We start from the raw sequence: 24,478 nt of genomic DNA, 5'->3' as shown, positions 1-24,478 counted from the left end.
ATTCCAATCTATTCCGCTAAAAGGTTACCATTTACTTCACCAAAATGTTATCCTGCGATTACTCATTCCATTTTGTTTTATTCCATAACCTCATTAACAAAAATTTTTGTTACCAGTTACAATTTCACCTATATAACTTCTATTGGAATACACACAACTTCCAAAAAACCCAAAGAAAAGAGAGAAAGAGACATGGAGAGCATATGGAGTTTGGTGATCATGATGATGATAATTATGGTGATGGTGGTTTTAACACTAGTGCTTACCATTACAATGGATGTATCCATGTATCTGGAACTGGGCAAAGAAAGCAAATATCTAATTGAAACCTTCAAAGTGACGTTCTCTAACTATGTGTACCCACATCTACTCTTGATTGGGTCTATGTGTATATTTATGTTTATGGCTCTGTATATAGGGAAATTGATAAAGTTTGTAATTTTTAAATATAAATTGCTTGGGGTTACGGAGGAGCCGGAGGGATTAAAGGCAAATGAAGGTGTATCAGAGCCTCTCCTCATGTAATCCTTTTCTAGAAAAAAAAATAAAAAAAATAAAACTGATATATCAAAAGTCTATAACAAAATGCTTTCAAAATTTTATGAAGAAAGATAATCAGATGTACAAACATTATCTGCCATACATCATTGTTTTATTTTACTTTTTCGGTTAAAACGCGGAAATTTTGAAGTTATGAAAGTTATAAATATTGGTTAGAAACACATGAATTTGTAAACTATAAGATTTATAAAATTTAAATAAAACATGGGAAATTTTGAAACCATAAGATTTATAGAGCTTAAATAAAACACGGGAAACTTTGAAACCATAAAATTTATATATTTTATGTACAAATGACAAAGTGTCTAAGGTATAAAAGTAAAATTTTTCTTTCAAATTAAACAATTATTTCAAATAATAAAAAACAATTTAACCGATAGAAAATAATACTGCATGAAACAATTTTACAGGTATATTGAGCTAATTCACCCTTATTATAAAGCGCTTATGAAAAATATGAGTTTTACATATATTACAAACCAACAAATAAAACCTCCTGAAAGATCTTACTAGGACGTGACATGAGAGAGTATCAACAAGGTTCTTTTTGGTGAACAAATCTGCAAAAGTATCATGGGGTTTCTTGCTACATTTAATTTATTTTGAGGAAGGGAATGTTTGTTTGTATGTGAGTTTTGATTTACACGCGCATTTGTTCGTCAAGTTACTAACAGAAGACACAACGGGAGTTTGTGGACTTCATTGTGAATCATTTGCATATGTTCTTCCCATGTCTCTTCAAAATCTGAGAAACTTGGGATCCTCCAGTGTTTCTCTCAAGTCCAAAGAGAACCGTGACATGAAGAAGTCAATCCAAATTCATTCTCGTGGAATAGAGAAGAGAATTAATTAAATGCTTACTATTTAATTGCTATATATTTTTTTGTCAATAATTGCAATACATTTAATATATTAAAAGTTTAGAAGACTGAATTTCACTTGACTTTAAATTTAATGTAGAAATATAGTGGAATTTAGTTAACTGTTTGAAAATGTTACTATCATTAATATAATTAAATAAGTACATTAGTTTATTGGGTTGGTCACATTTGCAACCTTGTACTCTTCGTCACAAGAAAATGACTAATATATTGCAATAACAGGATTGAAACAAATAAACATAATTGAGTTAATAATAGTAAGCTCTCTGACTCTTTCTCTCTTCAATGTAAACTATTTGATTGATTAGAGGCTAATAATCTTTCTTCTATTACCTCATCTATATATATATGTCTCTCATTTATCACACAAACTCAAAAGTGAAATGTAAGATCATCATCATCAATGCCGAGTCACCATCCTCCCACAGAGAATGCTTCTGTCCAAAAAGAAAGGTAACAATCACTATCTTCCAAATCAAATGAAGCAGAGTTTGTTAAGGTCTATCTATACACTTACGATAAACACCCATGTGTTGACTTTTGCTTCTTCTTTTTCTTAGTCTTCTCCTTTTGTTTAACCACAGGTTTGATCACTTCCTTGATTGCAGAATCAAAAACTGCTTTCACGTTCTGCAAAATGTAAAACTTTCAGTTTCTCTGTCCATCTGAATGAGAAGAGTTGTATAGTATATAGAACATACCTGTTGAGTTTTTGAGCTGCATTCAATGTAATATGTAGCGCCAATTAGCTTACGCAGTTCCTCTCCCTGTTACATTGGAATGCTTATTCATACATAAAGCTTTTACAAAATGACTAGTGAGATCAAACCTGTGCAGTGGTTACAGGAGATAGTCCAGGATGGTCAGCCAAATAGTGCCTATCTTCGCGGAGATCTAAGTAAAATGTTGTAAGAATCATATGTAAATATATCTGAATGTTTGGTAAAATGTTACTCAGTTTCTTTACCTAATTTGGTACCAACAAGGACTAATGGAACACCTGGGGCAAAGTGCTGGAGTTCAGGGATCCACTGACTCAACAAGAACAGTCACATAACATTAGAAATGACTCAGATACTAAAGTATGAATCAGTTTTCGCAATCAAACCTTTTTAAAGACATTCTCGTAGCTAGCTCGGCTGACCAATGAGAAAGACAAGACGAAAACATCTGCTCCTCTGTAACTTAAAGGCCTTAATCTATTATAGTCTTCTTGCCCTGCAAAACAAAAACACACACACTCAGATGCAACAATCTTCAAATCAATCAATAGCAAAGAAGTTTACAGATAGTGTTCATTACCAGCAGTGTCCCATAGTCCTAGATTAACAGTGGTGCCTTCAACTACAACGTTTGCACTAAAGTTGTCGAAAACTGTTGGTATGTAGTCCTGTTACAACAAGCTCCATCAAAATCAAATCCACAATTTGAAATAGATCAAATCAAACGAGATAACACAAATCTTATGTCATACACAATCCCTAGAAAAAAGGAGCTAACTTTGAATACCAATATCGATTCTAAGAACCTTATAAGACAAGGGGAAGCTAAAATTGGAGAAACCCAGATAGATTTACAGTGAATTGGAGATACCCATGAGATAAAAATTGAAACTTTGAAGTAAATCTGAGAAACCCAGATGAGGTTCCTGATCAAAGTTTCAGACAGAGACAACAAGAGAGGTGTAGTAAACTCACAGTAGGGAATTTGTTGCTGGTGTAGCAGATGAGCATACATGTTTTACCAACGGCGCCATCTCCAACAGTCACGCATTTTATGAACTTTGAAGCACTTGAAGCCATCGATTGAATCTCAACACATACAAAAAGCAAAACAACAAAGAGCAGAAGGAGAAGAAGAAAGTAGAGAGATAAATGAAGTGATTTACTTTAAAAGAGGAGTAGAAAAAACAAACACCACAATACAACATAGGAGGTAGGGTTCGTTGCAAAACTTTATGGCTTCTTTTTCATTTTCATTTTTTTTCTTTCTGTTTGCTCTTTCACAATATTTCCAAATTTTTATGTTAAAATATTATTAAAATTTTGTTAAATGGTGTTTGTTGGCTTTTGTTTTGGATGTGAAGTTGGATAGAGGAAGGAGCGGGGGGTGAGGTGACTCACATGATCCGTCTTCCTTGCTTCTCCGTTTCCTAAATTCTTGCTTCATTTATTACTCTTAACCAGCAACAGTGACAAGTGAACGATGGCTGATCTCATATATGTATGGTTCATTAACATGTACTGTCGAATATATGTTTTGCTATTTTTTTCTTTTTAAATATAATATAGAGCATAACCTACTATGGGTTTTACATACAATTTTTTTTTTTTTTCTCTGAATATTTACCATTTCATATATCATAAGAGCGTTTTTACAACAGCAAAAACAACATAACATACCAACAAAGGACCAGATCTACATCAATCATAAGAGCGTCCAAAAAGAAACACCACTAGACAGAAACCGAGCAAAAAAACCCAGATAACCAAGAGGGAAAGCTAGTGGCCACGTACGATTGAAATAGATCCCACAACACAACACTCTGCGCTATACAATAAGCCCCCAAAATCATCATTCTATCAACCTTCTCCAATTTCCAATCAGGAATGTACTGGAGATAAGATAGAATTTTTCTAGAAATCCACCTGAAAGAAGGCCAAGCTGGTGGTCTAGTTACTGCTCCAACCAACTCCTTGGATTCTGCTGCAAAGACAATTTTTGAAAAATGGAGGCTACTCATGCTTTCTATTGCCCACAACCAAACTCTTTCCTGAGCCTCCATCACAGATAGAACATTAGTAAAGGAGTTACGGCTATGCATAAGAACAACCCCTTTATCATCTCTAAGCAACCACGCTGCTCCACATATATGATTCTTTTTGTCCCATTCAACTCCTATATCACATTTCTTCCAATCTATCGGAGGAGGAATCCATTCCGATCGATTTACTGTGGTATCAGCAACTAAATTCTTGACAGAAAGGTCTCCTCTCTGCTGAACTTGAGACCATTCATTCATATCATTAAAAGCTTTATTCACCACTGATATAGCATCAAACTCCAAACCCTCAAAAATAAAAGCATTCCTATTTTTCCATATTCTCCAAAGCAACCAAGGGAAAACTTTTCTTACCAAAATGGGAATATTGAGGTTTGCCTGCAGTTCCAGAAGATAGTTAAAATTCTGATAGATCGAAGAAGAGCTAAAGCCCGATCTTGGAACTGGAATTTCAGCCACTGCCCAAATAAGCCTAGCCAGAGGACAGGTGAAGAACAGATGGACCTCTGATTCACCAACATGACCACAAAATTGGCATCTATCATCAACCAATATGCCTCTAGCCATTAAACCATTAGCCACCGGGAGAGCCGCAGACAAAATTTTCCATAAGAAAATTCTAAGCTTTGGAGGAATACAAAGATCCCAAATGATTTTTTTTAACGGATTAAGAGAAGGAAGTAATGCAGCCTGACTTCTAACCTCAGATTTTGCTAGATTCGCTGCCAACCAATAACCCGATTTAGTAGTATAAGCACCACTCACATTGAACTTCCAAACTTTGAAATCTTTTGAATCTTGAGTAATCTTCATTTTCAAAATGAGCTCCACATCTTGAGGGTAAAATAGTTGATTCAGCAACAATAAATTCCACGCACCTGAATGTTGCTCAATCAAAGCTGAAACCTTCAAGTCCAGGTCTACAAATATATTTTTCATAAGAGGACTTCTCATTCTGATACCATCATCCAACCAAGGAGACACCCACACTAAAGTATCTTCACCATTACCTATCATCCATTTAAGCCCCTTATCCAAGAGTTCTTTGCCAAATAAGAGACTTCTCCAGCCAAAGGAAGGTCTAGTACCAAGAGTAGCACTATTAAAATCCCTTTCTTCAAAGTATCTACTTCTCATGAATCTTGCATATAGGCTATCAGGCTCATTAAGAAGGCGCCAGGCTTGTTTTGCGAGTAAGGCCTGATTAAACAAATGCAAGTCTTTAAACCCCATACCTCCAAGATTTTTGGGAAGGCAAAGTTTTTCCCAACTTATCCAATGAATCTTCTTTTTATCTTCTACTGAACTCCACCAGAAAGAAGCCATAGCACTGGACAGGTTCTCACAAGTAGATTTGGGAAGTTTAAAACAGCTCATCGCAAAAACTGGAGCAGCCATTGCAACAGACTTAATCATTACTTCTTTTCCTCCCTGAGATAGAGTTCTTGCATACCATCCGGAAAATTTAATCTTGGTCTTATCTTTGATGAAGTTTAACAAGTCTATCTTGGATCCACTGAAACACTCAGGTAATCCCAAATAGGAGCTAGCTCCTTCCTCTTTAAAGATCCCCAAGCTGTCCCTGATTCTGCCTTTAACTTCCTCTGCAACATTCTTACCAAAGGTGATCGAAGACTTTTCCAGGTTGATTACTTGTCCTGTCAACCTGCCGTACTGGTTCAAAATTAATTGCAACTGCTCGCCTTGAACATCTGTAGCTTTAAACATGAACAGGCTATCATCTGCGAACAACAGGTGATGAATAGCAGGGCCATTGACCGAAAAGCGAATACCTTCAATAAGATTTCTTTCCTCAGCTTTATTCATCAAATGAGTGAGACCTTCAGCACACAACACAAACAGAAAGGGCGAAAGAGGGTCGCCCTGCCTTAGTCCTCTCTCCGGAGTGACCACACCAAACGGCTGACCATTGATAAGAACCGAGTATGTGACGGAAGAAATACAAAACATAACCCATCCTATCCATTTGGAGTCAAAACCCAAAGCCTTCAATAAAGCTTCAACATAACCCCACTCAACCCTGTCATATGCCTTAGACATATCAGTTTTAACAACCAAGAAATCTTTGGACACAGAAGGGTGCGTTCTGAGAGCATGAACCGCCTCATGAGCGATCAAAATATTATCTGAAATGAGTCTATTCTCTACAAACGCAGACTGATTGGGGGCCACTAAAACAGATAGAAAGGGCTGAAGTCTCAATACCAGAATCTTGGAAACCACTTTGTACAGCACCGAACATAAACTAATGGGCCGAAGATCAGTCATAAAAGGAGAATTCAACTTCTTAGGCAGCAGACAAATCTGAGTGAAGTTCCACTGCTTCGGAAATGACCCCTTAATGAAAAAACTCTGTACTTCCAGAACTACTCTTGGACCCACAATATCCCAATACCGCTGGAAGAACAACCCCGTCATCCCATCATTACCTGGAGCACTAGAAGCTTTGATTGAGAAAACAGCCCTGCGTACTTCCTCTTTAGAAACAGCTCGTGTTAGATCTTCATTCATTCTTGATGTAACTCTTGGGGTGAACCCCGAAAACAGAGAGTCTAGGTCTTGCGGGTGCGAAGATCTAAATAATTCTGAGAAATATTTGATAGCGACCTCAGCCTTTGACGCTTCTGATCTAACCAAGTTGCCAGAAGAGTCTTGAAGTTTCTCAAGGAAGTTTCTATTCCTTTCAGTCTTAACAGAAGCATGAAAAAATTTGGTATTCCTGTCCCCAAGCTCATTCCATTGATCTCTACTTTTTTGTTTCCAAAAGCTTGCTTCATCATGGTACGCATTTATAAGCTGAAACTTAATGGTCTTTAACAAAACCGGATCAGGATTGAGACTAGACATCGCTGCATCAAATTGATACTGAAGACGGGAAATTCTAAGCTTTGAATTTGCCTCCGAAGATCTTTTCCATTTACTCAACTCTTTTCTGCAATCTCTGATCCTATCTGCCACAGAAGCTCCAAGACCATTTTTACTAATAGTCCATGCTTGCAAAATAGCATTCCTAACTTCAGGTTTATTCAGCATACGACTATCAAATCGAAACGAGCCTCTGTACTTCTCACGAGAATCCATAAGAGTAAGCAACACCGGCCTGTGATCAGATCCTCTCATCTCCAAGAAGAGTTGAGAACCCGCAGGAAACAACACCGACCATGCTTTGTTAACAAAAGCTCTGTCCAATCTACTTTGAATCCATAGATTACTTCTTCTTCCTGCCCAAGTGAAACCATTACCTGAGCCAAACAGTTCCGACACTCCACAAGCCTCCAACATTTCACCAAAGGGTTTAAAAGAATTATCGCTTCTCCTCGGGCCTCCAATTTTTTCTTCATTGCTCAAAATCTCATTAAAATCTCCAATCATTGCCCAAGGTTGCTTCCTCTGAACTCCTATACGCGATAACCTCTCCCAAACCACATGCCTTCTACTATACATTGGATCACCATATACACACGAGAGGAAAAATCCAAAATTTCCATATTGAACATGGAAGTCCATCAAGTTTTTATCCACATAGTTAAACACCAACTCAGAACTTCTCTTCCAAAAGACTGCCAGCCCGCCTCTATATCCAACAGGATCAACTGTATAAACAAAGTCATATCCTAACCACACCTGGATATCTACAAGAGCGTTCCTACTATGCATCGTCTCCATAAGAAAAAGAATCTCAGGGAAATACTTCTGGCGTATCTCCATGAGTCTAGGAACTGTCAAGTCTTCAAAATCTCCCAAACCTTGACAGTTCCAACTGAGGATGCTCTTCAGGAAGAAGACGGTCCCTCAGAAGGGACCGTCTCAAAAGTCTTCTGTCTTGCCACCTTTCCTCCATTTGTAGTAACCTCAAATTCTTTTCTTTTCTCTGCATTCACCGAAGGCTTCACAATAACCTCACCAGTCGACCATTTCTTCGCCGAATCCTCAACTGCTCTGAGATTTCTTTTCGTAACATAAGGTCTTCTCCTCGGCTTCCCACTTTTCTTAACAGTTCCGGAAGGACCACCCTCAAAGAGACCAGTCACATTAGCCGTTGAACTATTACCAGAAAAGGAGAATCCAGAAGAGGAAGAAGTGGAAGCCGCTCCATAATTGATTAAGCGAGGATTAGTTAAAGAACTAACACCTCCAGCAGCAGCAATTGCAGCTCCCATGAGTTTCTGACCACCAGGAATCGAATGAGATAGACTAGAGTTGACATCTGCAGCCTCAAACCCAAACACCAACCCTTTTCCTCTGTTAAGATCTTTCGTTACAACCGGAGGAGGTTCAAGTCTTAAAACCATTCTTTCAGTAACTGGATTCAGTTCTGCTTCTTTTACTGATTTTTTGACTCTCTCCTCTCTAATTCTCCTTTCTTCTCCCTCAGCTACCAATAGGTATTGACGCATACCATCTAACACTTCAGATGCAATCTTAGGACGGCCAAGGATGGGGTGAATCCCCACCTGATGCTCTTCCAACACCCCAAACAGGGGATCACCCTCCATAAGAACAGGTTTAGCTTTTGGTCTATCTTCAACTAATCCCATCTTTTCTAAAATATCTTGATTCTGCCTTTGCCTCTCCAAAATTGGACAAGCTGATTTCTCATGAGTCATTCTTTGACAGTGATAACATCTCTTCTGGACCCTTTCATAGAAATAGAAAATCTCCACAGGACCAATGTTTTTGAAGGAGATAATTCTGCATTTTTTCAAAGGATTAGCCACGTTAAACATAATCTGGACTCTCACAAACTCCTGAATTTGGGACTTCTCAGGATCAAAAGCTACCGTCACCACCCTTCCTACAAGATCACCCAACGCAGTGATAGCTTCTTTTGTATAATAGTTAACCGGAATATTTCTAATCTGAACCCAAAGCAGAACAAACTGGAGATAGTCCGGCGGAGGTTGCTCAATCCATCTCTCAATAGCCAAAGACCATTCATTGAAAGAGTGAAGACCCTTGCTCAGAACATCTTCCAAGTCATACTCGTTTTGGAATATAAATTGAAAACGCTCTCTAGACAAGGCTATACCACGAACACGATTATACTTCTGCCACTTTCTTGGCATATCTAGAATCAGACTTGACATCTTTTGACAGGAAGGATTGAGCAGTCTTCCTATCAAACTTCTTTTATTTCTCTCTGTTGAACTAAACTCAGGAAGATCTGGCATCTCGAAAGGTAGATCCTCCTCATCCAACGACAACTCCAACATCGCTTTATCCATCGCTGCAGACATAACTGCCGATTAGATTACCAACTCTCTTCTTTGATAACACAGAAATCAAACTTTTCTTAAGCTTTACACGTTCTTCTGCAACTTTCACCAAAACAGAGCTTCTTTAGATAAGAACTTTATAGGCAACGGTTCAGATTAAAAGAAAAGGATAATTTTTGATGAATAAACGGGTAAGATCAAAAGGGGAACAGTATCCCAGCCAATAGCCCACACCTTGGGAGTCTAAACGAGAGCAAACTTCAAACGAGGGTTTTAACTGTTGGTAAAGTTTTTTCGGGGTTTTACATACAATATGTCGGGATATTTATCATCGAAACAAAATTAGATTAAATTTTGTATATATAAACCACCATTTCACAAGATATTTTATGAACAAGATGTAGAAAATTTTAATTTATATCATAAAAATATCTATCATCCTACTCGATAATCATTAAAAAAAAAAAAGAGAAAAAATACAAATAGAAGATGTATTCAATTTAATTTGAAGTAATTTGATTTTAATTAAATTGAAATTTGCTCATAATTTTAATTAAACCACTCTATAATCTCATACGTTTAGATGATTTTGGGTTTGGTCTAAAAACTTTTTATATTAAAAATATATATTTTATAATTTTATTTTAAAATATTCATTTCTTATATTGATTGTGTGCATCATGGATTTTTTTCCGAAACTTATCATGGAATTTACTGAATAATGTTAAAATCGGCCAACAAGAGTTTCGTTGGCAACAACCAGCAATAAACATTCCCAAAGGATCATAGCAACTTTTGTATATTATAATCCAACACCCTTACTAAATAATTCCTTTTTGTTTGTTCATGGGATATATAATATAGTTTGAACAGTTTAGAAAGTAAAAGTGTATATTACATGTGTTGAGCCAAACTTGTCTGAATACATCTACCAAAAGCGTATAAATGATTCAGTTCAAAAAAAAAAAGCGTATAAATGATCAACAAAGTCACATGTAATATAATTTATAAGATAATTTAGTTAGAGTGATTTTAGTTGGAGTAATACCTACGACTATATCGACGCAACTACCATAAATATGAAATTTCAAAAGTAGAGGTGTTCACAAGGAGAGGACCACGGTGCTTATTGCTCTATAGCAGGGCCGTCTCAAACTTTAGAGAGACCCTGTTAAAAAACAAAAAATAAGGCCCTTTTTTATAACCTAAAATAATTTATGACAAAATATTGTTATAATGTAAAATGGATATACCAATCTAATTTTTTCATCTAAATAACGCTATTCTTCTAGCTTTTTTTGATGCAAAATCATCGACCAAATCATCAAACTTGATTTTCTCCAAAATATCGTTTTCAATTGCAATCATCGCTAGCCCATTTAACCTTTCTTGTATCATCGTTGTCCGCAGATATGACTTCAACAATTTTAGTTTCGAAAAACTTCTCTCTGCAGATGCAACAGTTACAGGAATAGTTAGTAAAATTCTATAAGCAACAATAGCACTTGGAAAACAATTAGCACGCATCAAATAATTCAAAATATCAATAGGATAAACTATCTCTTTTGGCATAACTTCTCTAAGTAATTTTAATTCTATAAACAATTCATCTCCACTAACGTCAAAATTCTCACCTTTTTTAAAAGCATTTGCAAAACTACTACAATAATTATTTAAAGTCATATCATCTAAAGAAAACCATTTTTCAGGGTTAAATAAAAAACCAAAAATCTTTTCATACTCTTGATATTGTTCAAACCTTTTAGTAAGTGAAGTAATTGCTTGATCAACTATGCATAAAAAATACTCAATCCTAAATAATTCATCACTAGATTGTGGAACAACTGAAGGTAAACTTGTTGAGATCTCATCAAATTTTCTTTTTCTTTGAATAACACGTTTTAGTAAGTGAAGTAATTGCTTGATCAACTATGCATAAAAAATACTCAATCCTAAATAATTCCTCACTAGATTGTGGAACAACTGAAGGTAAACTTGTTGAGATCTCATCAACTGAAGGTAAACTTGGTGAAAAAATTATATATTTCTATCCATATTTATAATCACTAATTAATAATATTTTCCTAAACATAATCAAATTAGAATATTAACTTTCTAAACTTACATTGTATATTAAAACAAACACCAACAGCTATTTTTTTTACTTTCCAAAATTTATAATTGATATAAATGCTAATTACTTCCTAACTTATTGCCTTTTTGTTGGTTATGTTAACAAAATAAAATTTGTAATTAATAAAAACGAAAATTAAATTTACATATAGCTATGTAATTTTTTTATAAATATATGATTTTATATTTATACTATTACTAAAATATAAAAAATTATGGGCCCTCTAAAATTTTGGACCCTGTTCGACCGCTCCACTTGCACGTGCAAAAAGACGGCCCTGCTCTATAGTCTAAAAGTGTATTATTTTACAAGTTATCCCCACCCAACACTTCCAAATTAAGATCTACAATTTAAATAAGAAGTAGATGTCTAGTAATACAATCAAATGATAAAAACATGGAAAAAATGGTAGGAACTAATTATCATTAGACTATAATAAAATGTACTCCCTCCGTATCAATTTAATTGATGTTTAATGATTTTGATTTTGTTTCAAAATAAATGATGTTCTCACAATTTTAGATGAAATTTAATGTTATTTAAAAATTTTGACCAATTATAAAATATTTCTATTTTTTTAATTGGTTGAATTAGTTTTATTTAATGTTATTTTATGTAACCAAAGCCAATTACATAAATATTTGTATTTTTTTAATATTTGTGCAAAAAACCTTAAACACCTCTTAAAATAATACATATGGAGTAATATACATAAACATTTTTATATTGAAAATACATGTACTTAATCATGCGATTTTAGATATCATATGATTCAGAACAAAGTCGTATTACTAAACGTAAATAGTAACTAAAGTTTTATGCTAAATTTTAAATTAATATGTCCTGCTGGTAAGTAAGGATAACGTCACTAAAGGAAGGAGGATCATTGCCAGCTTTGTTCGGCGGTTATGTATGCCGCCTCGTTGAACATTAAATCCGTTCGGCGGTTATGTATACCGCCTCGTTGAACATTAAATCTCTGATGATACTGTCAGACTCTGAAATTATTGAAAGAAGGAGGATCATTGCCAGCTTTGTTCGGAATTTTGTTCGACATTTATCATTTCAGTTCTTCTTTTGATGTAGTCTCCTTTTCGTTTGTTCCACGTTTGAGTAATGGGCTGGCTGACTCTGTTGTAAAGTCAGCCTTGTCATTGCTGAACTCAACCCCCTCTAATGGGGTGTAAACTCTTTATTATGAATGAATGTTTGTGTGTTTGCCCCAAAAAAAAAACGTCACTAAAGAAACATTTGATTTGAAGTTAAAACGTGTAGCGGGCCGCATTTGATTGTCTATAGTTGACCATCAAACTTGTATTGAATCAGAACTGCCCGTAATGTACTATCGAGCACAGGTTTGAGATTTGTTCCAAAAGACTATTTCAGTTGCCTCTGGCTATATGACACATGATTATGATTTTTTTTTCCCAGTTTATGAGAATGCAAGTCTTGTGGTCAAGTGATTGATAGAATTGGAACCAATGCCTTAGCATAGATCAAATATCAAGGAATAAGTAAATAGAGATGAAGACAAACATACATTTAACAACTTAAATGCTTTTACACTTATGAACTACATGCTGAGTTTTACAAGAAGCAATTTGATACGTGTGAGCATCGGTTAAGAGAGGATAAGAAGAAATAACTCTAGTTTAATAAAGAGTAACCATGGTTTAGTTACTTTAACTTTATGCTTTATCTATATATGAGCTGTAGGGTTTTGGAAAGGGGGTATCGGGGTTTTAGTGGTTAAAGAGAGAAAGGAGACGCCATGAACGTCTCTGAACCTTGTACTCAGTTCTTTAATTCTATGAATATTCTCTAATTTTCTTGAGATCATTTGCTTTTGACCAGAATCGTTACGTTTCACGTAACACAATTCTCAAAAGGGTCAGGTTTTAATGAACACTAGACACTATCAAACTAAATGGCACACCACTCTCGAAAGAGGATGAGATGGATGTTACAATACTACACTTAAAGTTCTTAATCACGCTTGATCACTTTTACTTTCTCATCTATAACTTGGTAGAGCAAGTCCCACGCATCATTTTTCAGCTTAGCAACTTGATCTCGAAGATCCCCTTCCATAGTAACCCGATGTGTAACTGTTAAGATCTGTTGGAAAAAAAAAACAACCAAAAATGATGTTTATCAGAAAAATTGGAAAGCTCCAAAACCTGGGAGAGATTCGAGTGTGGTACAACTTACTCGGCCACAGATAATGTCGACCCATTCTTTTCGAGTGTCCCAAGGGATGGCTTTAGCCTCTTTGCCATGTAAGTTCTGCATCAGATCTGTCACATCCTTACGAAGATCATGGATATTAAGAGGATTCCCAAATAAACAAGTGTCCATCGCAGAGATACCACTGTCCACAAGGGTCAAGTTTTAATCAACACTACACTATCAAACTAATTAAATGGCACACCGCTCTTCAGCAAGAAGATGCCTATACAACTCACGAGCTGTTGAAGTGTACTTAGGCTCAAGATTGGTCCATCCATATTGCTTGTTGCCATCATGCACCATTGTCTTGAGCTGCTCGCCCTTTTAAGTATGTAACTGTTGAAAAACCCACCACGAACCAGATAGAGAAGTCGATGGATTTTTGTTTTGATGAATATAGTTTCAAGAAACTGGTAGAAATGAAATCCAAATTCTGAAACAATATTGCTGATCTAATTAATTAGAACATTAATGCATTTGTTAAACTACACTGTAAATAAGACGACAATGTAATGATACACTTTCAGAACTATACCTATCAAGATAAGCTTAGAATAATGAAAATAGTCGAATCAAAGGATGATTAAGATTGTATTCCTAAGTTTACCTCTCAAGAAGTAGGGATCAATGCCGCCACAGACTAGGATCCTGAACCTCGTTCGTTGCGAGTTTACCCTATGCGCCTATCAAACCAACGTAGAGGAAATTTAGGGCTTAGAGCAATGTATTACCTCATTTTTTACTCCAAAATGGTGCAACACCAAAATGGAGAAAGATTTTACTCCAATGTATTACTCCATTTTCTACTCCAAAAATAATATTTCTTAAATGATTTCATTTTTGTTTTATTAATAATTGCAAATAAAATCTTATACTTATAAAAAATTTACCATTTTTTAGTTGAAAAGATTACTCTATTATTTATCTTAATTAGACTTATATTCTCAATAATCAAATCAAAATAAAATAACTAATAAAAATTAATTTTATTTTAAAAACATTGATATATTTTAGATATTTATATTAAAATGATGAATTTATTATTATCATTATTTGTAAAAATATAATAAATCTATTACTATTGAACTTGCTATTTGATAAATACTTTGAAATCTACAGCTATCAAAAATATTTTAAGTTGAACATTTTATAATTTTTCTAGTCGTTTTAGGTTTATATATGTACGGGAGCTCTTTTCGTATTTATATACTTATATCATAATGTATATCTATACTATTATTTATGAAGTGATCTAGCTTATTTGTCATGATTTTCATGATTTTAGGTAATTTTGTTTATTTGTCATGTTTTAATTAGGGTTAAGCTGAGTCATTAATTTATTAATTTATTAATAGTTTTTAGTTGAGTCCATAATTTATTAATTTAAATAATATAATAAAATATGTAATTAGATATATGATTATTTTGATTTTGCTTATTTGTCATATTTTCCATGATTTTAGTCAATATTGTTTATTTGTCATGTTTTTGTTAGGTTTTAGCTGAGTCATTGATTTATTAATAATTTTTAGCCGAATCACTAATTTATTAATTTAAAAAATATCTGTAATGAATTTTATATATAATTAAAAACGAATTTCGATTTAATAATATTTAAATCTATATGTTATATTAAAACTCTTATTTTCTTATTTGTCATATTTTATTAGGGTTTAAGCTTTTATATATGTCATTGATTTATTATTAGTTTTTAACTGAGTGTTTATTAATTTTCACAAAACCCGTAATGAATTTTATATATAATAAAACACACATTATATTTTAATAATATTAAATTTATATGTTATATTAAATAATTAATTATAAACTAATATAATAAAATTGTGAAATATATTTATAAATTAAGATAATTCTTATATATATTGTGCTGCTATCTGAAAACAATATTTTTTTATTAAAAAGTTAAAAAACTAAGATATAAAACAGTTTATAATTAAATATTAGTTAAACAAAAATATTTATATAAAGATATTTTCTAAACTATTTTTAATATATGAGTGTTTTAAAACTTTTAATACAATAATAACTACATAGTTTGGTGAATGTTATTTGACATATATAAATAATTTGATGTTTGATTCAACTATTTAAAACCATAAATAATAATTTAACTTGTGACTGAGTTCAAAATAATTTTTCTTACTTTTACTTTAAATGAGTTTAAGTTTAATCCGTGAAACACTATAGCTTGAGTTAGTGACCACTAGAAGAATGAAAAAAATGAATAAAATAAAAAATAAAATTTCATTTGAAGAATTGGAAAAAAAAACGAATTTTAGTTCAGTTTGTTCCTTATCAAAATTGCATAGTGAAATTTTTTCTTATAAATTCATTCCTCCATGGAGAATTTAGAAGGAAAAAGTGAGATCTACCTTTCAATAATTTGACTAAAATTTCAACTTAACTAATAGTATAAATTATGATAAACAAAAAATTCACCATAATTTTTTTCCTTCACCATGTTCACCAATTAGAGTTTTCTAATACTGATTTTAAACTAATAAAACGTAGAATAATAAGTATTCGTAAGATGATTATGTCTGAATGTGCGGACAAAACACCTAGTATATGTAACATTAGTTCAAAAACAGACGAAGACGAACCCGGCTGCGAATTATTGTCAATTTATTTAATAAACACGATGGAAATCTATGATCAACCAATCCTGTAAAGTTAATAGACTTACAAAACCAACTGTCACTGATTTTTCGAATTATAAAGAGATTTGAAAGAGGAATCAAAAAGCTAACGTAGAATATTAAAATGAACAAATCATGCCAAGCAACTAATCATATAATTAACTTAAACATTACTTCTCCACATATGCTGTACAGCTAATTTACATCATTATATCGCCAGAAAACGTCTTAAAACAAAACAAAAAAATCAATGATAATAAATAAATAATTGAGAGTTGATCGTATTCTTAATTATCACAAAATAAAAAGGAAACAAAAAAACGTAAACAGTCAACCATTTTGACAGCTTTTCCACCACGCGCATACGCGTTTGCCACACGCGCCCACTAACTCTCCGTTATCTCCTTACGCGGCGTCAACGCAGACGGAGAAACCGCCGGAGCCTTCCCTGACTGCACCGGAACGGCAGCGTATCGCGTCGAGAAGCTTCTGAATCCTCCCAACCCGACGTACTCGTCCTCGTCGTCGTCGTCGAAGTTCAGAGCGTAGCTCAACGGATCGTACTGAAACTTCTCCCCCGCGTCCCAGTCGCGTCCCCGCCGCGGATCGCGGTTGAACCGCCGGATGAACGTCTTCCACCGCGGACCGGCCGCGATCTCCGACCACTCTCGGACCTTCAGAGCCGCGCGTTTCCACCACCGCGGCTCGTCGGGGCCGTGATTGTTGTTATCGTCGGCGGTGCGGATTCGTCCCCAGGAGGAGTATCCCAGGGCGGTTGAGCTTCTCGATCGGAAGCTGGGGAAGCAGGAGCAGCAGCGTGGATCGTATCGGGTTTCCGGATCATGGGCCGGGTCAGAATGAACTACCTCCATGTCCCCGAAACTTAGAGAGAGAAGCGTTTTGGGTCAATAGTGGTGGAAACTAACGTATTGGCAGCATATATATACTTCTAACATTTAAAAAAAAAAACAGTTCTTATATTAATATATAATTTTTCATAGAAATCATCGAATTTTGGTATAATGTTATTGCAGTATTTTGTTTGTATTTATGAAGTCAACGATTGTTTCTCAATTAAATTAAACAAGTGTGTGCTACCAATCCCTGAATCATGTCTGCCAATAATTTCAAAAATAAATAAATTCAGATTTTTAATTTGTACTCTGTTTGGTATTATTAAGGTTATATGAATTTCAAAATTTTAAAATATAATTAAACAGTCATATAACAACTAATTAAAAAAAACGTACTTATAAGTTGCAACTAATACAACTAGTGCACCTTAGAACATCTCCAACCCTACTCCATTTTCTACTCCAAACATCATTTTGGAGTAAAATCTTCTCCAATCCTACTTCATTTTCAACTTTAAAATGGAGTAATTGCTAGGGTTACTCCATTCATTGAGTAATCTTACCAATTACTCCATTTTGGTGTTGAATTTTTTTTATTTGTGAAATGGTCCTTTAAATTTTTAATGTTTTTATTTTTCACTTAACTAATACTTTAAAATGATACAATAACATAAATAAACAAGATATTCCATTATTTAATAATTTTACATAAAAATATATACTATAATTAAAAAATAATAATAATATAAAATAAATATAACATAAAATGATCTACCGTTGTGTTTCGCTATTGTGAAAAGACATGTTCGGTTTTAGAAAAAAAATATGTTACATGACATCATGACTACATGTATAATTTTACATAACATGATAATTGAGGATGAACGTGAATTCACTACACTAACTGAACTTGGAAGAAAAGCTACACCTCTAGATACCAAAATTGCAGAAGATGAAAATGTCCTTTCAAAATTTTTTTGTTCGATTTAAGAATATCAAAGATAAATAAGCTTATGTTTCACTACGAAATGTATTAGTTGATCATTTGTGAGAAAAAATATTCTAGTGCCATTATTAAACCAACTTATATATTGTCTTTTATTTTATTTTATGATTTCTTGTACTTTTTAATAATAAATGTTTAATTTAAATAAATTATATTTTAAGGAATTTTTGTAAACATAAAATATTTGGGGTTAATTAGTAAATTTTTACAAGTATAAGGTATTATTAACTATTATTAATAAAATATATTATTTTTTGGTGTATAAAATGGAGTAATACATTGGAGTAAAACTTTACTCTATTTTAGTGTTGCACCATTTTGAAGTAAAATATGGAGTAATATACTGGAGATGCTCTTAGGAGTTAGGAAAAGACATGGCACCATATAGTCCTCAATCATTGATTTTTTTTTTTTGGCCAGCCTCAATTATTGAATTTGTATACACTTTTTCTTGTTTTCGGATTTTCTGACAATATTTTGAGATAGAAGCATTTTTTTTTCTTCCTCGTCATTGCGACGAACAATGGAGAAAAAATAAACGGGTCCTACAAAAAAGAATATTCATATGGATGTTCATAAAAGATACGAATACTAATGATAGTATGTGATTTTGACATCAAGCAATGAACCGCAAGTTAATTCAACCTTCCATCCAATCATCAAGCTCCAAATGCTCTTATGGTTCTGATGACTATATAATAAAAATCATAACATGTTAGAAAACAGAAATATGTCTAAAATACAACCCAATAGAATAAAGAAAACTTAAACTATGATACAATGTTTAAGGAGGATATATACCTAAAAGTCTAAAACAGAGATAGTGTATTCACTTGTGAACAGAGACACTAAAGCTACAGACTCTGATATGATTTAAACCCATATGGCCACAATAGTAATTAGTTTGTGAAGTTACAAAGCCAGAGTGATAATAACATATGCTAAAATATTTCTTTGCTGTAGAGGAAGTTCTATAATAAAAATTCGAGTATTACGAGATATTTGTACGTACTCTTTAGAATTTAAAAAATATAAATTGGTTTGGTTACTTGGTAGTTAGATATGACCATGTATATTAATTTGTGCGCAAAAAATAAATGCTGTTGTTAGATGTTTACCAAAAAGAATATATAGTGTAAAAAGCCCTTTGTCAAAAAAAAAAAGAATATATAGATGCATAATAACCAAAGCTAAAATTCAACTAAATCAAAATCGGTATGTTATTATAGAAGATTCAAAGTAATATACTGATGTTTCGATTAATGCGTATAAGTAAGGTCCAACAAAGACATGCATTCTACACATGCCCCGGGAAGCTAAAGATATGAACATCCATTTTTGGTCCCTTGAAGGTGCTTTCCAGTTCAACTCTTTGTAGTCTTTTTTTGCTTCGGATCATAATACTCTGCGTATAATGGTTTAGCACGATCCAATCTCTTCGGCATTATCATAATCTCACCATTAGGAGTGACGCCAGCGATACGAGTGCTATATCCTAATTAAACTCTTTAATATAGGAGAAGACATGAACAATACAATCTTACACCATTCTTGTTTCTCGGCATGATCTTCCCGAGATCAAACATCCCTTTGTAGTTTACCAAAGTCAAACTCCTAGACTGATCCGGTAGCTCTGCGTGATAAAATCTCTCTGACCTAACGTCGAAGCTCAACAACATATTCTGAGAATCATTAGGTTTTGGAATGTTACCATACCTTCCTACACTAGCTCTGAAGTAGATTTTTCCGTTGATGCATACCCTAGTGGTCATTGTTGGAGATAAGAATGTTTCAAAGCCTTGAATAATCCTCCACTGTTTCTTTGGATCTCCCAATGTGAAAACTTTATACGACTCTTCAAAGGTTTGTGACGCTCGAGCTCTAATCATGCAAAACACTTTGTATTGATTCTCAACGGGATCATAACCGAAGAATCCGTCCATAAAGCTTGCGGGTATCTCTGATTCGATCTTTGGTAATAAAAGGGATTCTCTCGTTGTAGTGTTGTATATTAAAAACTGACTTGAGCTTGTTAAACAACAGATTAATCCGCGGATATATTGATACATAATATTGCAATTTAATACACTGACTAATGCGTGACCGTCTTGTTCCGCGGGTACTGATTCTTCGTATGTGCTTAGAGGGTAACTAGAAAGAGATATAACCGAAGATGCAAACATCCGACGGTCGAAGATGACTAGTAGACGTGGCTTAGCCAAAGCCCAACTCATGATGGAGTTGGTGATAAGAGATGACCATAGCTTCGATACACATTGGAACCTCGCAAGTGACTTCACCGGGAGTTTCGAGAGTATCTCCTCGGTTAGATCGAAAGGGATGTAGATAACGTCTGAATTCTTTTCTATGGTGGAGATCTGGCTGTCATGTTGTCGTTTTGGAGATAGTGTTCTTCTTCTCTTGGCTCTTCATGGTGTCAGGTTTGTATTTTGGGGATCTTAAACGAGGACAATATGTCAATACAACATGCATATATACGAAGAGAAATAAGACGATTACCACTAGGTTTATGAGTTTCCTTTTTAACAAAATTTTGTTGAACTACATGACTTTTCATTTTTTCTTTGTTATAATTCTGTTGGAAATTTTAATACGTAAAGGATAAACAAGAGTTTGCAAACAGTATAGTTTTATGATCGACTATAAGTTTTAGACACTGAAAACTCAATCCACAGAAAATGATAATCATTGAACCAGCAAACAAGAGATTTTCGAGTAATCGAGTGTAATATTATCTTTTCAAATTTTGAAATAAATTTTAAATATAAAAACAAAAGGCTTGGAATGAAATTTTAGCTTTAACAGAAATTAGTGCATTTAACGATTGGAAAGTTGAGAAAGCATATTTTATTTTTGTTGACTGAAAAGAGTATATATATATATATATAAATGAAAAAGTTTTTAAGATATTTTTTTTAAGTTTTTGTCACAAAAATAATTTTAAAGAGGAAATAACCAAAAAAAAATATTTAAAAGTTAAAAATACATTTATATCCTATGGTTAACTAATCTAGACTTAGAGTTTAGAGTTAAGCGGTAGAGTTTTGAGTATAAAGTTTCAAATTTTTAAAAAGTAAAAAATAAATATTAAAATTTTGAAAATTAAAAGAAATTATTTTGGTCATTTTCTTTCTATTTTTGTGACAAAATTTTAAAAGACCTATACGAGATAATGGTCTTACATATATATATGCTTGGAATTAAATACTATCTTTATTGACAATATGTATTTATGCTTGAGAAAAAAAGAATGAGAGTAATAAGAAGTTGCGAATGTGAACGATGAGCCGGATGTTTCTCAGGCATGGGGTACGAGCGCAGTCAACGGCTTTCCTTGTTCATATACTAAACACGTGTTACGCATTTGTCAGTCTACCCAGCTTCTACTGACTCACAAACTTTGCTATTAAACTCCAAATTTTACTGTTGTTGATAAAACGTAAACCAAAAATAATCCAAATACTAGGAAAAAGCAAAAAAAGAAGTTGTTTCATAAATCAAACCTAACCTATCACATACCAGAAACAAGAGTGACAAGATTCTAAAGAAATATATTTATATATATATAAAGAAGAAAGAAGAATCGAATTAATTAATCTAATATTATTTGAGAAAGTTTATAAACTGACAAGAATTCGTCGAGGTACATAGCAACATGACGGACATCAAAACTGCTCGGACGATCGTCGGAGCCATCGGTAAGTCCTCAAAATTTAACCAAACATACAAATTATGTCCATCAACAAAACAAAACGTTGCTAATCAATGAATTCTTTTTTTTTTGGTTATGTTAAGGAAACGTGATCGCCTTCGGCTTGTACTCCGCTCCAATGTAAGATACATAATATATTATATGTTCTGTTGTTGTCAAATGATGTTAAATTAAATTACAGTTACAAAAAAAAATGATGTTAAATTAATGCATACGATATAATGTATGTATATTTGTTCAATTATGCAGACCGACGATGGTGAAGATATGTAAGATGAAATCGGTGGCAGAGTTTAAGCCAGATCCATATATAGCTACAGTTATAAACTGCATGATGTGGGCCTTTTACGGACTTCCTTTTGTTACACCTGATAATATCCTCGTCATCACCAATAATGGAGTTGGTCTTGCCATGGAACTCGTGTATGTCATCATCTTCTTCACCTTTGCTACCTCGCCTGTCCGCGTAAGTATCTAAACCCCCAATATGAATATACATGCACAATAATACATTTCTTCTTTTTTGTAACCATGGCCGAATCTGAGATATATGAGGCTATAAATATTCTTAGGTTAATCTTAATAAAATTTTTTTCATAATTTGAAGGTCATACATATATAAAAGTTTTTAAAAATTTTGAGTCAAATCGAATGATTCACCCGGCTGTATCCAGAATCGATTTTAATTGTAGCTATGAAAAATCTCTAGAAATATGGTTTCTGAAATGCGTATTTGATGAAACTTTATTTTAAATAACAGAAAAAGATCACAATAGCTATCGTGATTGAGGTGCTATTCATGGCTGTGGTGGTCTTCTGCACATTGTATTTTTTGCATACAACAAAACAGAGATCTATGCTAGTTGGGATCTTATGCATTATTTTCAATGTTATCATGTATGCGGCTCCTTTAACCGCCATGGTATGCTATTCTTCTTTCTCATTTCTATATCATTGTTTTTTTTTTCTTGTTGTCTTGTGAACTAATGTGTTTCATTAAATGTGGAACAGGCACAAGTGATAAAGACAAAGAGCGTGAAGTACATGCCGTTCTCCCTGTCTTTAGCCAACTTCATGAACGGAGCCATTTGGATCGTTTATTCATGTCTTAAATTTGACCTCTATATTTTGGTAAACTTCCATTTTCACCTCTTTAATGTTCAACCCAATCGATATATCGTTTAGTATTTACTAAAAAGCGGTGATATGTTGATTTGTTTCATCAAAACAGATCCCAAATGTTCTTGGATGCCTATCAGGAATAATACAATTAATATTATACGCAATTTACTACAAAACAACTAACTGGAAAGACGATGATGAAGATAACGAAAATAGCAATTCAAATGCTGAAATCGAGCATTCCCAAGCTTGATAATTGCAGCTACGGATTGCATTTTCCCATTTTTTTCTTCTGTTTTACAAGAAGTACCATCATCGAGTGGTGAGACCAGGTTAGTATCAGAAGAAATGCCAACGAAAATACAAAAAAAAAATGAAGAAGAGGAACCCTTGAAGTTAAACGTTAATTCTTGAGTACGAAGAAAGAAAGGGGTTTCATTTTCTTTTTGGTTGAAAATTGAAATGATTATAACTTTGACAAGTTGAATCTTTTGTAATTTTTGTTACATTATTAGATTATCTTATAACGTAGTTTTTTGAAAAAAAACTTGTCCATTATGGTTTTATGTTTAAGATCAGAGTAATAAATACAAATTTTATCAAAAAAAAAAAACAGATTAATAAATAAACAGAGGTCCTCTTGTTTTAGGTTTGTTTTGGTTTTGTCCGGTTAAGGATCCTTGAACCTGAAATCAAAAATCATATTTGCTCACCAGGTCTAGCTAGTATTTTAGGAGCCAGTGACCGAAACTGCTGGCTCTGGCCTTCTACTACACAGAGAGCTTATCTGGCTGCTAAAAATTATCGCTTCAATCTTGTTTAAACTGATTCAAGAACGACTTTTGAGATCGTTTATTCCAAACAAAAAGAATGCTTGTAAGATGAAAAAAGAAAGAGTTGTGACGATGGATTTTGAAAGATTCATATATGGTAATGACATAAAAAAAAAGAGAAAAAAAAAAGAGAGAAAATAAATAGGAGTGGGTGGATTGCTTTGTGCTTAAAACATAGAGCAAGAGGCAAAAACAATAACTCTTCTCGGATTTTAGGAGCTCTTCCTCCAGGATGGAAGTTTTTTGCTAACTCAGATGGTCAATCTACGGCTAGGATCATTGTTGTTTGGCACCCTAGTGTCTTGGTGACGATATATCAGGCAACACCTCAAATGGTTACCTGCAGAGTGTTTATTTTGTCGCAAAACCTCTCCCTCACGGTCAGCTTCGTTTATGGATTTAATCAAGTGGAAGAAAGGCAGCAACTGTGGGATGAGTTGGCATCT

At 33.7% G+C, this 24,478-nt stretch overlaps 4 protein-coding genes across 5 annotated transcripts; 1 reads left to right on the top strand and 3 right to left on the bottom strand.

Moving 5' to 3' along the window:
* Window positions 1-1,632: 1,632 nt before the first annotated feature.
* LOC106405388 (rac-like GTP-binding protein ARAC10) lies at window positions 1,633-3,476 on the bottom strand. 2 transcript variants are annotated; one of them, XM_013845955.3, is made up of 8 exons: window positions 3,140-3,476; window positions 2,745-2,832; window positions 2,551-2,660; window positions 2,410-2,473; window positions 2,272-2,336; window positions 2,144-2,209; window positions 1,960-2,072; window positions 1,633-1,876 (listed from the first exon to the last, which is right to left on the bottom strand). In XM_013845955.3, the coding sequence occupies exons 1-8, from the start codon at window positions 3,242-3,244 to the stop codon at window positions 1,843-1,845; spliced, it is 645 nt and encodes a 214-aa protein (XP_013701409.1). In that variant the 5' UTR covers window positions 3,245-3,476; the 3' UTR covers window positions 1,633-1,842. The 2 variants fall into 2 exon arrangements, with proteins under 2 accessions (XP_013701409.1, XP_013701403.1); XM_013845949.3 differs by having other exon boundaries at window positions 1,633-1,879; window positions 3,140-3,432.
* Window positions 3,477-8,018: 4,542 nt separating this feature from the next.
* On the bottom strand, window positions 8,019-9,847 carry LOC125581711. The gene has a single exon (XM_048747615.1). It carries the CDS (start codon window positions 9,480-9,482, stop codon window positions 8,019-8,021), a length of 1,464 nt encoding a protein of 487 aa, XP_048603572.1. The 5' UTR covers window positions 9,483-9,847.
* A 6,770-nt stretch (window positions 9,848-16,617) lies between these two features.
* On the bottom strand, window positions 16,618-17,417 carry LOC106405403. The gene has a single exon (XM_013845965.3). The coding sequence runs from the start codon at window positions 17,354-17,356 to the stop codon at window positions 16,871-16,873; it is 486 nt and encodes a 161-aa protein (XP_013701419.2). The 5' UTR covers window positions 17,357-17,417; the 3' UTR covers window positions 16,618-16,870.
* A 4,091-nt stretch (window positions 17,418-21,508) lies between these two features.
* On the top strand, window positions 21,509-23,723 carry LOC125581624 (bidirectional sugar transporter SWEET5-like). Its single transcript, XM_048747382.1, has 6 exons — window positions 21,509-22,063; window positions 22,161-22,197; window positions 22,327-22,543; window positions 22,838-22,999; window positions 23,089-23,208; window positions 23,309-23,723. Exons 1-6 carry the CDS (start codon window positions 22,021-22,023, stop codon window positions 23,450-23,452), a joined length of 723 nt encoding a protein of 240 aa, XP_048603339.1. The 5' UTR covers window positions 21,509-22,020; the 3' UTR covers window positions 23,453-23,723.
* Window positions 23,724-24,478: the final 755 nt, after the last annotated feature.

This window comes from Brassica napus, chromosome C2 (assembly GCF_020379485.1).
Source record: "Brassica napus cultivar Da-Ae chromosome C2, Da-Ae, whole genome shotgun sequence".
NCBI classification, from domain to species: domain Eukaryota; kingdom Viridiplantae; phylum Streptophyta; class Magnoliopsida; order Brassicales; family Brassicaceae; genus Brassica; species Brassica napus.
The sequence above is the reverse complement of the archived record's forward strand: the minus strand, read 5'-3'. Positions and strand labels throughout refer to the sequence as shown.

Coding starts and splice junctions, on each gene's coding strand:
- LOC106405388 (XM_013845949.3), bottom strand. CDS start 3,244: ATGGCTTCAAGTGCTTCAAAGTTCATAAAATGCGTGACTGTTGGAGAT. Junction 2,661..2,744: donor AGGACTATGGGACACTGCTG/GTAATGAACACT, acceptor TTTGTTTTGCAG/GGCAAGAAGACTATAATAGA. Junction 2,474..2,550: donor ACGAGAATGTCTTTAAAAAG/GTTTGATTGCGA, acceptor TTGTTGAGTCAG/TGGATCCCTGAACTCCAGCA.
- LOC125581711 (XM_048747615.1), bottom strand. CDS start 9,482: ATGTCTGCAGCGATGGATAAAGCGATGTTGGAGTTGTCGTTGGATGAG.
- LOC106405403 (XM_013845965.3), bottom strand. CDS start 17,356: ATGGAGGTAGTTCATTCTGACCCGGCCCATGATCCGGAAACCCGATAC.
- LOC125581624 (XM_048747382.1), top strand. CDS start 22,021: ATGACGGACATCAAAACTGCTCGGACGATCGTCGGAGCCATCG. Junction 22,544..22,837: donor TTGCTACCTCGCCTGTCCGC/GTAAGTATCTAA, acceptor TTTAAATAACAG/AAAAAGATCACAATAGCTAT. Junction 23,209..23,308: donor AATTTGACCTCTATATTTTG/GTAAACTTCCAT, acceptor TCATCAAAACAG/ATCCCAAATGTTCTTGGATG.